Source organism: Trematosphaeria pertusa (assembly GCF_010094035.1).
Source record: "Trematosphaeria pertusa strain CBS 122368 unplaced genomic scaffold BU26scaffold_1, whole genome shotgun sequence".
Lineage (NCBI taxonomy): Eukaryota > Fungi > Ascomycota > Dothideomycetes > Pleosporales > Trematosphaeriaceae > Trematosphaeria > Trematosphaeria pertusa.
Window position 1 is genome coordinate 1,342,966 of NW_022987212.1, and position 12,003 is coordinate 1,354,968.

Here is a 12,003-nt window from a genome sequence, read left to right on the forward strand (position 1 = left end):
ATAGGAGGAGGGTTGAGAGTGCTTGGCGCGGGGAGGGGAAGCGATTCACAAAGCGCATTAGGAACATCGCATAAGCACATTTACGATACAAAACCGTCAGATTTCAAAGAGTCAGCAAGGAGGAACCACAACGCTGCAGCGCAATATTTTACTTGCTGTATCTTTGATGCAGATGCCGAGTATCAGACGATCGAGGAGTGCGTCGATACGATTGAGTAGTCAGCATTGTTCGACTAGTAGACGAGGTCGGAGGGAGGAGAAGGAATAAAGAGTATGATAAAGCCATGCGAGACGGACGAAAAAGAGGTCCAATCACTGCCCCAAAACCGACTTCTCCAATACCACAATTCCGTACTATTCCTCCGATCCATCCCCCAATCCATCCCACTCACCTCCCCCCTTCCCCACCCAACGTAACATTTCTCTCGCCACCCCTCTCCGAAATCGTCATCCTCATCGCAATATCAATAGTAAGCTCTCTCCCGCCTGTCGCATTCGTCGAAAACCCGCGACTGATACCGGCTGCAAGTATCTCCGACATATTAAGCGGCAGGTTGATGTTTGTAATCCGGTCGCCGATTTCGAGCGAGCTGTTTGGAGCGAGGGTGAGGTTGCCGTCGCCGATGTCGAAGTCGTCACCTAGGAAGACAGGGGGTGTTAGCTGACTGGGTGGTGAAGGGGTATGGTGAAAGAGTGTGGTGAAAGTGTGGATGGTGAAAGAGCGTATAGTCAAAGAACAATAATAGAAGGAAGGAGTGTGGATACCTGTATCGATATCATTCCCCGTCCCCGCGTACCCAACGCCGTTCCCGTCCTGGCCATTCGTAGGACTAAACGTCCCGTTCACATTCGTGTTATTCCCTTCCACCGTTGAATTCTGCTGTGCGACTTGTCGACCCACCAGCTGTGGCTGGAAGAACCGTTTCCAGAAGTAATCAGGAGGACGAAAGATTGGAAAACACAGCGCGGGCGAGAGAAGGAGGAAGAAGAGGAGAGAAAGAGTGTGTATGCGCACCATTGCTCTTGGAAAGGAAAAGAAAAGAAAGGATTAAAGAGACTACTGTGGGAATGAGCGTAGCTCAAAAGGAGAAGCAAAGACAGGTCAGAGCCGGTTGAGCTGCGGTTGGAAAGTGAAAGCTTCCTCTGCTCTATATGTAAATAGGGGTTTGTCTAGGCGCTAACGGGTCTATTGCAGAAGGGCCCACCGCTAAGAAGAAGAATCCACGACTGCTTCTACGCCATGCATGTGTACTGCTCCACTCTCGCACAGCCATATCGCATCGAGAGGAAACATGCTGGACAGTGTGTAAGAAAAGGGCCGCCAACCCCAGCATATCCGGGGATATCCTGTGTCACATCGAGCCGGAAGTAAAGCCATTAGAAGGAACCATCTATTTTTGAATCCGGATATGGCCTCGGTGGTCAAGGTTCGGGGTGTTTCCTACAAAGTGTTTCGCGGATGCTTGGCGCTTCGAAGTTTCGAACGGAACGGGGTGAGTTTCAACCTGCGCAGCGATAGCATGTATTAAACCCGATGTTATTGATTAGCGGGTGGAATTGCTCACTGTTTGTTTTACGAGGGGATGGCGGAGAGAGAGGACGCTTCGTGGGATTCGGTCAATGAGCCAGCAATGTGCAAGAAGCGCTCGCTCAGTGAGCAAGAAAGCAATAACGCTCTATCGCGCAAGACAAGCGCTAGAATCGGAAGCCTGCAGCGGATCAGATCAAAATTGGCCTTAGAATTATACCTAGAGGAAATATATGTGGAGTGAAGATGTGGCCTGCCAGCCAGCCATGTTTACACCATCCTGGAGACACCACCAGCCCCTCCTAAGCACTTGCCGCGCCGCTGCTCGGGTGCTCGACACTTTTCTACCCCTTCCGTGTGCATATTATACACATCCTCCCTCCCCTGCTCTCCCCCAAGCATATTATCATACACTCCCTTCTACCCGCGTCCTCACACCTAGTGTATCGTACATACAATCCTCTGCCAGCCACTCACTCTCTCCATCCCCCTCTACCTCGCCCTCGGCCACACCGGCCTCTTCGTAACAGCCAACGCCACCCATCCCCCAATCAAACACAGTCCACCCAGCGGCGTCACGGGGCCCATAAACTTCCACCGCTGCGGGTCCAGCGTGAGCAGGTACAAGCTCCCGCTGAACATGGTCATGCCGGCAGTGAAGAGCGACATGGCGAGCGTGTTGCCGGGGGCGGCGACCGAGGCGAAGGTTAGGGCGGCGGAGTGGATGAGCTGTGTGTGTTAGCGACCGGTCCAGGTAGAGGATGGCAGAGGGAAGGAGGGGGAAGGAGAGAGAGGAGGGTACAACGCGGAGGAAATATAAGTGAGAGAGAGAGACGGACCTGGTACTGCGCCGCCGTACTCCAGTTCGCTATGCGCTGGGGATCTGCGATGCGTTTCTTCAGGCCGTGCGCACCGAATGCGCCGAGCATGACGCTGGAGGCGCCGTAGAGGCAGCCGATTGTCCAGAAGGGCAGCATTTTCGTCAGATCTTCTCAATTGATATGCAGGGCGGGAGTATAAGGATTTGGCTGTGTGATGTGGTGGGGAGGGGAGCTGACGTTGGATGTCAGGCTGTGGAGGGGGAGCTTGAGCGCTCGGGTTGCGGAGTTTCGGAGGTGCGAGGTGGTCTGTGCGGTCTTGCAATTGATGGACTATTTTCAATTCAGCCTTGACTGGAGGTCAAGAAGACAATAAATATCTCGTCTGCTATAGCACAGAGGGCCTCCCATTGACAGCAGGCAATGCCGACTATTGGCTATGCGCCGACCTGCCCAACGCCCTACATCATGCATCCATTCGCCTTGCTAGAATGCAGATCAGAGACGCCCAAGTGCACTCTGTGACCGTTGATCGTGACGAAGCTCTCGACAAGCCATTCGTACCATACCTTCCGGTCGTCTGTTTGTCGCCACATGCTGACTTCCATCTCAGAGTTTGCTGGAAGGTGGATTGGTGTCTGTAGGCATTCGTTAACCACTGTCGACTGCGGAACTGGTAAAAGAGAAGAAATTACCTTCAAAGGGAAAAAGATAGGGAACCAGGAGATCATATCCTTGCTCTTATCATCCATAGTGACCGGATTCGTGCTTAACTCCACAGCACCTTCGGACCCGCTGTACAAGACGGTCTCAAAATAGCCACCCAGCCCATGGCACACACCCTGCTCCTGAATCGGGAAGATGACCTTACAAAAGCGCGTGTTATGTTCATTAGCACCGTCTCCACCAGTGAATCCGCCCCCGCCACCAATTGCGGAGCCCCCGCGACGTAACGAAGATTGAACGAGGACGGTGGGAGGTAGTGGATGCGAGAACTCCCATGCGGTATGGATAATCGGCGCTAGCGGCGGTTCCAGCTTGAAGTGATTCATCTTGGTGCCGTCCGAGAACTGTTTAGGGACATCTGGCTGGTTGGGTTGCGTGGAGAGATAGTCGATTTGCGAGAGCATGACGACCCAAGGTATCTCAAACGCGTTCGCGTCAACATTTGTACTCCTGTGGAAGAGATCTGCCCAAATCTTTGGCGTCGAGAGAGGCGTGAAGTGCGCTGTATAACTTGCTGGTATCGAGATACCATGCTCGGGATTTAGCACATGCTGCACACCGTCCAGGCACTCAGGAGATAGCTCGTTGTCCGCGAAGCTTCCGAGCAGCTCGCTGACCAGAATGTCGACCTTGCCAAAGGAGCCATCTTCCAGCGTAGGGCCCTTCCAGGCTCGCATATCGGTCTTCACAACCGTGACCTGTCCCCCCCAGCTCTCTGCGTTGTGGCGAAGTAGAAGTACGTATGCGTTGGGATTCTTCTCGATAGCGTAGACGCGCACCGGGACACCGGTGGTCTCGCTTGCGTTCAGGGCACGAGTGACGAGAGGGCCGCGGCCGGAGCCTACTACGGCAATGACAACTGTGCCATCTTCTGAGCTGGTGGACTTTTGTTGATGCTGCCAATCTCGCAGCGCCTGAGCAATAGCTTCCTCATACCAAGCGTACTTGATCGGATCCTTCTCAAACACTTCGTAGGTTATCGACTCGAGGTTGTCCGTCAGCGGCTGCAGCGGGCTCTGTAGATAGTCCTGGAAGCCGCCGCCAAATCTTTCGATCTGGTTTTTGGGAGGCTGATTGCGTTGTAGATACCGGAGGTAGCTTAGATGAGGTGTTGGATCATTGTTGCTGCTCTTCTTCCCGATTTTCTTCGCTATCTGCGCGGCTTCGGCGGGAGTGGGCGAGGCTGACATGGAAGAGCGGGGGCTGGGCGCATCGGCTGCGACGCCGGGTGAGAGGTGACCGGTGGAGAAGGACATGATCATGTCTGGGTCATCTACACCGGGGATTGGGCCTATGTCTGTAAGAAGGATCCATGGTGCGTTCTTCAGCCGCATGCAGCGGAAGATGAAGAGCTGGTGTGCCTTGGAGAGGACGAATGAACCCCGGCCATTGACGAGAAAAGATGTGGCGGGGATGTTCACGAGGCGCACTGGCTCAGAATACCACCGTGACTGAAGCGCTGATGAGGGAAGCCTACGGGGTAGTTCGAGCGCTAGCAGAAGTTAGAACCCAGACGAGGTACCAAGTAATTCGGACCAAGACTCAAGCCGTAGAACTGCAAGTTAGGTTCGGCGAATGTATAGAGGACAAGAGATGGATTCCAGGCTTACCCACTGACAGCCTGTTGTGGTATTTACAGATGGACCGGATCGTGTTCCATGCATCCCATGCGCTGAAAGGGGCCAAAGTCCTTGTCTGAGTGCCTCCTTGTTGGTCATACTCCGGTCGAGCAAAGCGTGCGAGATGTCCCAGGCCCTCTTCTTCGCGAGCAGCCCCGGCTCCGTCCATAGGCATCAGTATGTGAAGCTGGATGTAGGCTCCCGTCGACAGAGCCTGCTTGATGGCTCGAGCATATTGAGAGATGCCATTTGAGCCCTGCGACAGCCGTGGCCCTGGCACAACTACTGTGATGGCCCCACAGAATGCGGCATACGCAATCTCCAGATTAAACACCTGCCGCGATAGGTATGCTATCACAGGATCGGGCGACCCTAAATCTATCCAAGAGCTTGTGAATGCGAGGAGCTGCGAGATGGTATCACTGGGTATCAAAGGCGTATCGACATTCTCCAGCGCAGGTATCAGCGGCCACGGCTGCGATTGAGGGGTTGCGTCGGAGATTGCCTGGCTGTAGGAGCTCAGAAGGCTCAGGACGCGCGAGTGGAAGCGGGCATTCGTGATGGGGGTGGTGAGCATGTCATACTGGGGCAGTTAGCGCAGTTCTTTGAAAGCTCGCAATACTCACCCCCAGATCCTGGGCGTGCTGGACGAGCTCCGTCGACACGGGCAGCGGCCGCTTCGTCTCGTGTTCGCCCACGTAGAACATGGGCAACACCTCGCCCATGGCGCGCGGAGAGTCCATGGCGCCCTGCTGGGGAGGTAGCTGCTAATCGGGCGCGAGAGCACACACACAGGTTAGTAATACCGAGTGGAGAGGAAGAGTGAATGGTAAAGGCGGAGTACATTGCTACATGGTGCCTGGCGACGAAACTGTCCTCGTTCGCCGCGTGTCGGTGTGACCCCAATCCGCCAAGGCTTCGGCGCGGTGAAACCTGCCCCGGCGCGTCAACTTTTTCGACACCAGCCATCACCGCCGCCGCCTCCCCGCAACAAACGCCCGCCATGGCCACCAAACGCGAATTCGACGCCGACGACACCTCCAGCGCAAAGCGCGTCAAGATGGAGAACGGGAACGGCAGCCTGGACCCCGCCAGCAACCCGTACCTTGCCCACTGGAACGAGCCGATGGCGAAGAGTAGGCCAGCTTCCGCTCGATGCTCGCGCTCGCCCGCAGTGCTAACGACTTCCGCAGAAGATCCCTCCAACTCCGCCGACCGGCTGCACTCGTTTAAGCGCCATGCGACGACGGCGAAGCAAGCGAAGGCCGCCGAGGACGGCCCCATCAACCCGTTCACCGGCAAGACGCTGTCGAACAACTACTTCAGCATCCTGCACAAGCGTAGAGACTTGCCTGTCCACCAGCAGAGAGAAGAGTTCCTGAAGCTTTACCAGGAAAGCCAGATTCTTGTCTTTGTCGGTGAAACCGGTTCCGGAAAGACGACCCAGATCCCTCAGTTTGTGCTCTTCGACGACCTCCCGCAGCTGAATGCGAAGATGGTCGCCTGTACGCAGCCCCGTCGAGTCGCCGCAATGTCCGTTGCCCAGCGTGTCGCCGAGGAACTGGACGTGGAGCTCGGGGCCGAGGTTGGTTACAGCATTCGTTTTGAGGACAAGACCAGCCCGAGCACCATCCTCAAGTACATGACGGACGGAATGTTGCTACGGGAAGCCATGCACGATAACAACCTCACGAGGTATAGCACCATCATTCTCGACGAAGCCCACGAGCGCACGCTTGCCACGGATATTCTCATGGGTCTGTTGAAAGAGGTGGTTCTGAGGCGCCCGGACTTGAAGCTCATCATCATGAGCGCCACCCTCGATGCGACCAAGTTCCAGAAATACTTCCACAATGCGCCGCTGCTTGCCGTGCCTGGACGCACCCACCCCGTCGAGATCTTCTACACGCCGGCGCCAGAGCGAGATTACGTGGAGGCTGCACTGCGCACCGTGTTGCAGATCCACGCTACGGAAGAGGAGGGCGACATCCTGCTGTTCCTTACCGGAGAAGAGGAGATTGAGGATGCCTGCAGAAAAATCAACCTGGAGACACAGGATCTCATCAGGGAAGACGCCGCTGGACCTCTTACTGTGTACCCCCTCTACGGAACACTGCCCCCTGCGCAACAGCAGAAGATCTTCAGCCCGGCACCGCCGCCGCTCAAACCGGGCGGCCGACCTGGACGAAAGTGCATCGTCTCTACCAACATCGCCGAAACGTCGCTCACCATCGACGGAATCGTGTATGTCGTGGACCCCGGTTTCAGCAAGCAGAAGGTGTATAATCCGCGCATTCGAGTTGAGTCTCTGCTGGTTTCGCCTATTTCAAAAGCCTCTGCACAGCAGCGAGCCGGTCGTGCCGGTCGTACTAGGCCTGGCAAGTGTTTCCGGTTATACACCGAATCTGCGTTTAAGAAAGAGCTCATTGAGCAGACGTATCCTGAGGTGCTCCGATCGAATCTAGCAAGCACCGTGCTAGAGTTAAAGAAGCTGGGTATCGATGACCTGGTCCACTTCGACCTCATGGACCCACCGGCGCCTGAGACGCTGATGCGCGCGCTGGAAGAGCTCAATTATCTGGCTTGTCTGGATGACGAGGGAGAGTTGACTACCCTAGGCAGACTGGCCTCCGAGTTCCCCTTGGATCCTGCATTGGCTGTCATGCTTGTTACATCCCCGGAGTTTTACTGCTCGAACGAGATCTTGTCCCTGACCGCACTGCTCTCTGTGCCTCAAATCTTCGTGAGGCCAGCCAGCAACCGGAAACGAGCGGATGAGATGAAGGATCTCTTTGCGCACCCCGACGGCGATCATCTCACCATGCTCAACGTGTATCACGCATTCAAGAGCGACGATGCGCAAGCGAATCCCAAGCAGTGGTGCCATGACCACTTCCTATCCTATCGAGCCCTGCAACAAGCCGACAACGTCCGCCTGCAGCTGAAGCGTATAATGGAGCGCGAGGAGCTGGAGCTCATGTCGACGCCGTTCGAGAATAAAAAGTACTACGAGAATATTCGCCGAGCGCTCGTGGCTGGCTTCTTTATGCAGGTCGCGAAGCGGGAGGGCAACGGCAAGACTTACACGACCGTCAAGGACGAGCAGAACGTCTTGTTGCATCCGAGTACAGTCCTGGCCCAGGACAGCGAATGGGTCGTTTACAACGAATTCGTGCTCACTACGAAGAACTACATCCGGACGGTTACTGCGGTGAAGCCAGAGTGGCTATTGGTAAGTTCCCACAAATCCCCAACACATAGTCATGACGCTAACGATCCACAGGATATTGCTCCAAATTACTACGACCTTGCGACCTTCAAAAAGGGCGAGATCAAGCAAGCCTTGCAGCGAGTGGTCACTAAGATGGAGCGGAAGGAGGCCGAAAAGGGCAGACGATAGTGCTTCGTAGGGAGCAGTTCCCCTCCTGCACTACAAATGCTTCCCGTTTCGATTGTCATATGTATTTTGGTCAAAGAACACGAGACACCCCACCATGGTATCTATGAACCATCGCGAGGGTAACGAAAGGACTGGTATTGGGATTGGTGTAGGTTAGGCGACAGACGGTTTCGGTGTATGAGTAGGGCTCAGGTGTCCCCCTCTGGCGGGATAGATATAGACATGTAAAAGGACATGCGCAAAACGTCCACCTCGCGGAATGCATTTTCGCTTAATAATCTTTCCTAACTCTACGAAGCTCTGCATCGTGACGCTTCACGTGCTTCTCCGCATGTGCTGACTAACCACACACCCGCGAAATCGGCATCCTGTCGGCGTTTTGTCTCTCCTAAACTCCGACATCCCGAACTTTTTTTGAGCTCCATCTCGTCGCGACCGCAGAGTCGCAAACGCTCCCCCCCACCCGCTCTCTTAAAATCTCCTATCAAAATGGCACCAATCGAAACGACCCATGACGATTACTCCCTCCTCCACATCGAACGCATCTCCCTCTACGTCCCCCTCCCGCCCGCCTCGCTAAACAGCCCGCTCCCCGCAATCTGCGCCTCCGTCTTCTCACCGCTCCTGCTCACCTACTACCCAGCCGTAAAAGGCGTGGTGCTCGCCTACGAAGACGTACAGCTCAGCGACGAGCCGCCGCGCGCTTCTACTAGCACATCTACATCCACACAACAAGCAAAGTCGTCGTCGTCGCGGAAATCTCGACACCACCACGCAGCTGCTGCGCACCAAGACGCGACTGCAAGTGAAGACTCAGACGACAACCTCCTCCTCCTCCAGCAAATCGACGAATACGCCTCCCCCTTCCTCTGGGCCACCGCCTCGCTGCTCGTCTTCCGCCCCGCGCCGCACGCCTGGATCCCCTGCGTGCTGACGCACGCCTCGGCCTCGCACGTCACGCTCGCGCACCTGAACACGTTCCCGATCTCCATCCTGCACGCCTCGCTGCCCGCGTCGTGGACCTGGCATCAGGAGGCTGCGAATAGGAACAAGAAGGGCTGGGACGGGCGGATTAGCGACGAGGGCGGCTGGTGGGTCGATGGCGACGGCGAGAAGGTGCATGTGGGGAGGGAAGTTAGGTGCAGGATTAGGGATTGGGATGCCAGGGGTGGGGCGAAGGGAAAGGGGTTTTTGAGGGTGGAGGCGAGTTTGCTGGGGGAGGGGGAGGAGAGGGAGCAGATGAGGGGGGCGGTGGAGATGGGGGCGGCGAGGAAGGGGAAGAGTGCGATGAGGAGTGGGGCGGGGGCGGAGCGGCGGAATGCGCAGGGGGTTGTAGAGCTGGATTGAGAGGATGCGGTTGGGAATCGATGATGAGGTTTGAACCGCGAGTGCTGTGGCTTTGGATGACCACAAGATGCGCGCCGGAGGAAGTAATGGAGCAGGGAAAACGGGTCCATTGATGCTGGGTCAGCCGGTGGTGTGTGTTTGTGGGGAGGCAGACGTATCGCGCTGGCGATACTCGATGCTGGAGAGGGAGAATCACAAGATTAAGAATTTATACCCTTTGAATTTTTGAACGCTGCTATCACTCATCCGAGCCGCATTGCAAGCTTCCCCTACTCGGGACATATGCTTTCAACGTGCTTCTGATTATCGCTGCATCTGCGACTTGCGTCTCGAAGTGGTCCCCTCGCAAGCTTCATGAGGGCTTGTCGATCCTGCGCATCTGATTGTAAACGCTTCTTGCCCAGTGGAGCAAGCATCTGCCCCTATCTAAGCAGTATGCCTATGTATCCACCACCCGCGCGCCCTGCTTTCAACCAGCCAAAGCTCCACATTTAACTCCCACCACCACAGCCCCTCAAAGATAATCCTTCTTCCGACTCGTCCTCGTATACTGATTAAGATGCCACTCGACATCCCCATCCTTACTATCCAGCGTACCCGCCCTAATCTCAAAAAGCCGCATCGTCATCCTCGGCCCGACCTCCGCCAGCTCGACACTCTGATACCCCGTTCTCACATAAACATGATGCCGGACCTCAATCGCGTCCTCGATGTTCTTGAAGGTGACGACTCTGTTGCCCGTCTTGGCCGCGCTCTCGCGCGGCGGGAACAGGTGCTTGAGGATCTGCACGACGCGCTGGCCCAGCTTGGTCGTGAAGTTGTCGAAGATGAGGTGCGGGTAGGATTCCGAGACGGTGCCGCGCAGGGCGTTGGGCAGGTCGGCGCGCAGCACGACGTTGTGTAGGGAGAAGGAGGCTGTGGGGCCGTGGGGGAAGTGCGAGATGGTTAGCGCGGTGGGCGTGCCTCTGTGTTCGTGGAGGAGGACTACGGAGCGTAGTTAGTACGATCATAGTAGCGAAGGAAAGGAAAGGAAAGGTGGGACGAACTGATGTCGCTTAGTCCGCTGGACAGCGCGCTGCCGACGAGATTCTGCAGGATCAAGTTGCCGCGATTTAACCGTATCGCTGTGGGCAGGAGTAATCTGATCTCTTTTGCGAAAGTTCCCAGGCGTGAACTCGGGTCCTGCATTTTCATTCCATTAGCAAACCCTAATCCCCTATATTCTCAAGGCATACGCACCCTACTCGTCGTCACCAGCACCCTCGGTTCCACCACGCCCGACAGCGCCGCATACTCGTCATCCAGCCCCAGCTCTTCCTCGACCGTCCTATCCGCTCTCGTCTCATCGTATTTCCAATCGCCCCGCAGCTGCTCATCCTCCGCTAGGTCTTTGCTGAGCGGTTTCCCCGAGGCAATCGAGGCCTTGAGCGCGGCGCGTTTGCTGGCTAGTTCGGCATCGCGAAGGGTGAGAGCGCGGCGGTAGAGGTAGTCGCGCCGTTCGCGAGCTTGGCGGCGTATCATGGCTTAGAGATTGTGCGCGGGAGACGGCAGGTATAGGTATGCGTTGTGGGTTCGGAGAAAATGTCGTTCTGCAGGTGGGTCGAAGTTCGCGATAATTTTTGTGGGGCAGGATGCACGGGCCTATTCCGTTATCTCCGGTGTTAATCCCCGCGTAGGGCTGAACCATGGGGCTGGCGGGATAATCCGACCTCATCGCGACTTCCATTTGAAGATTCATCAACAACAGAGCTTACCTAGGTATGAAATGCCGATGGTCATCTATCGCGGCTCGTACAGTGGGCACTGGCTCCGCTGTTCTTCTTCCCGATCTCTGTATTGCTGCCTCTGCGTCTACTCGTGTGACGTAGCGTTGAGGCACGGGCAATGCTCTTCCCGCTATGACCGCTCATAAGGCTAAAGATATGATAAAAGATCCATGTATTGGGGATGTAGATAACCCTGCAAATCAAGTATTCTCGCCGGTACTTCCCCTGCACCGCGTGGACGCGTTACTATGTCCCGGGATACCGAAGAGACAGGACCCAAAACGAGGATAACCGGCACCGGTTGCGCCCGCCGCAATAGTCTTAGAAGAAGTAAAATGCAAGAGATAGAGAAGAACACAATTTTGGTAGCCTTCCAAGGTTCCTCCCCTTCGATATGCCGTTGGTCTGGTTACGCGCCCCGGTCGATGCCCGATGGTGAGCTTGAGGAGTCCACGCTAGGTTGATGTTGGCTGTGTGGAGTGTCGCGTATGGCGGATTAGAGACGGCGAGAAGAAGAACTGTAGGCATATAGACGTTCATAGTAGGTGCGGGTGGAGTGAGGGTAAAGAAGACCCGCTAACCGCACAACGCAGAATGCCCGTTTAAATCGAGGGAAGCCACTTCACGAGTAAAGAGCGCGCTAGAGATTGAGATGCCATTTCTAGCAACCGTGTCTACCTCCTTTATAACCCGCATGTCTCCAGCCGAGTCTATATAAGGAAGACATGGAAAAGCGAAGCCGCAAGGAAATCCGCTCAGATCCCACCATCATATGCGCCGTCTCGATTTCCCAGGTCTC

General features: G+C 55.7%; 6 protein-coding genes across 6 annotated transcripts; 2 read left to right on the forward strand and 4 right to left on the reverse strand.

Moving 5' to 3' along the window:
• Positions 1-388: 388 nt before the first annotated feature.
• BU26DRAFT_498731 (uncharacterized protein) lies at positions 389-1,018 on the reverse strand (the record flags this gene model as incomplete). The annotated part of the gene is made up of 1 exon (XM_033826359.1): positions 389-1,018. The coding sequence occupies one exon, from the start codon at positions 1,016-1,018 to the stop codon at positions 389-391; it is 630 nt and encodes a 209-aa protein (XP_033690996.1).
• Positions 1,019-1,896: 878 nt separating this feature from the next.
• On the reverse strand, positions 1,897-2,619 carry BU26DRAFT_13038 (DUF423-domain-containing protein). The gene is made up of 2 exons (XM_033819658.1): positions 2,368-2,619; positions 1,897-2,257 (listed from the first exon to the last, which is right to left on the reverse strand). Exons 1-2 carry the CDS (start codon positions 2,503-2,505, stop codon positions 2,021-2,023), a joined length of 375 nt encoding a protein of 124 aa, XP_033690997.1. The 5' UTR covers positions 2,506-2,619; the 3' UTR covers positions 1,897-2,020.
• Positions 2,620-2,807: 188 nt separating this feature from the next.
• On the reverse strand, positions 2,808-5,434 carry BU26DRAFT_526577 (arginine N-methyltransferas-like protein; the record flags this gene model as incomplete). Its single annotated transcript, XM_033830712.1, has 4 exons — positions 2,808-2,984; positions 3,042-4,564; positions 4,683-5,274; positions 5,318-5,434. The coding sequence occupies 4 exons, from the start codon at positions 5,432-5,434 to the stop codon at positions 2,808-2,810; spliced, it is 2,409 nt and encodes an 802-aa protein (XP_033690998.1).
• Positions 5,435-5,660: 226 nt separating this feature from the next.
• Positions 5,661-8,348, forward strand: BU26DRAFT_545466 (P-loop containing nucleoside triphosphate hydrolase protein). The gene is made up of 3 exons (XM_033831785.1): positions 5,661-5,827; positions 5,885-7,923; positions 7,975-8,348. Exons 1-3 carry the CDS (start codon positions 5,695-5,697, stop codon positions 8,089-8,091), a joined length of 2,289 nt encoding a protein of 762 aa, XP_033690999.1. The 5' UTR covers positions 5,661-5,694; the 3' UTR covers positions 8,092-8,348.
• A 146-nt stretch (positions 8,349-8,494) lies between these two features.
• On the forward strand, positions 8,495-9,438 carry BU26DRAFT_598798 (uncharacterized protein; the record flags this gene model as incomplete). The annotated part of the gene is made up of 1 exon (XM_033835051.1): positions 8,495-9,438. Exon 1 carries the CDS (start codon positions 8,581-8,583, stop codon positions 9,436-9,438), a length of 858 nt encoding a protein of 285 aa, XP_033691000.1. The 5' UTR covers positions 8,495-8,580.
• A 219-nt stretch (positions 9,439-9,657) lies between these two features.
• On the reverse strand, positions 9,658-11,016 carry BU26DRAFT_444497 (Brix-domain-containing protein). The gene is made up of 3 exons (XM_033824569.1): positions 10,678-11,016; positions 10,485-10,620; positions 9,658-10,422 (listed from the first exon to the last, which is right to left on the reverse strand). Exons 1-3 carry the CDS (start codon positions 10,957-10,959, stop codon positions 9,953-9,955), a joined length of 888 nt encoding a protein of 295 aa, XP_033691001.1. The 5' UTR covers positions 10,960-11,016; the 3' UTR covers positions 9,658-9,952.
• Between the last annotated feature and the right edge of the window lie 987 nt (positions 11,017-12,003).

Coding starts and splice junctions, on each gene's coding strand:
- BU26DRAFT_13038 (XM_033819658.1), bottom strand. CDS start 2,505: ATGCTGCCCTTCTGGACAATCGGCTGCCTCTACGGCGCCTCCAGCGTC. Junction 2,258..2,367: donor GTACGGCGGCGCAGTACCAG/GTCCGTCTCTCT, acceptor TAACACACACAG/CTCATCCACTCCGCCGCCCT.
- BU26DRAFT_545466 (XM_033831785.1), top strand. CDS start 5,695: ATGGCCACCAAACGCGAATTCGACGCCGACGACACCTCCAGCGCAAAG. Junction 5,828..5,884: donor GAACGAGCCGATGGCGAAGA/GTAGGCCAGCTT, acceptor CGACTTCCGCAG/AAGATCCCTCCAACTCCGCC. Junction 7,924..7,974: donor TGAAGCCAGAGTGGCTATTG/GTAAGTTCCCAC, acceptor AACGATCCACAG/GATATTGCTCCAAATTACTA.
- BU26DRAFT_444497 (XM_033824569.1), bottom strand. CDS start 10,959: ATGATACGCCGCCAAGCTCGCGAACGGCGCGACTACCTCTACCGCCGC. Junction 10,621..10,677: donor TGCTGGTGACGACGAGTAGG/GTGCGTATGCCT, acceptor ATGAAAATGCAG/GACCCGAGTTCACGCCTGGG. Junction 10,423..10,484: donor CAGCGGACTAAGCGACATCA/GTTCGTCCCACC, acceptor TACGCTCCGTAG/TCCTCCTCCACGAACACAGA.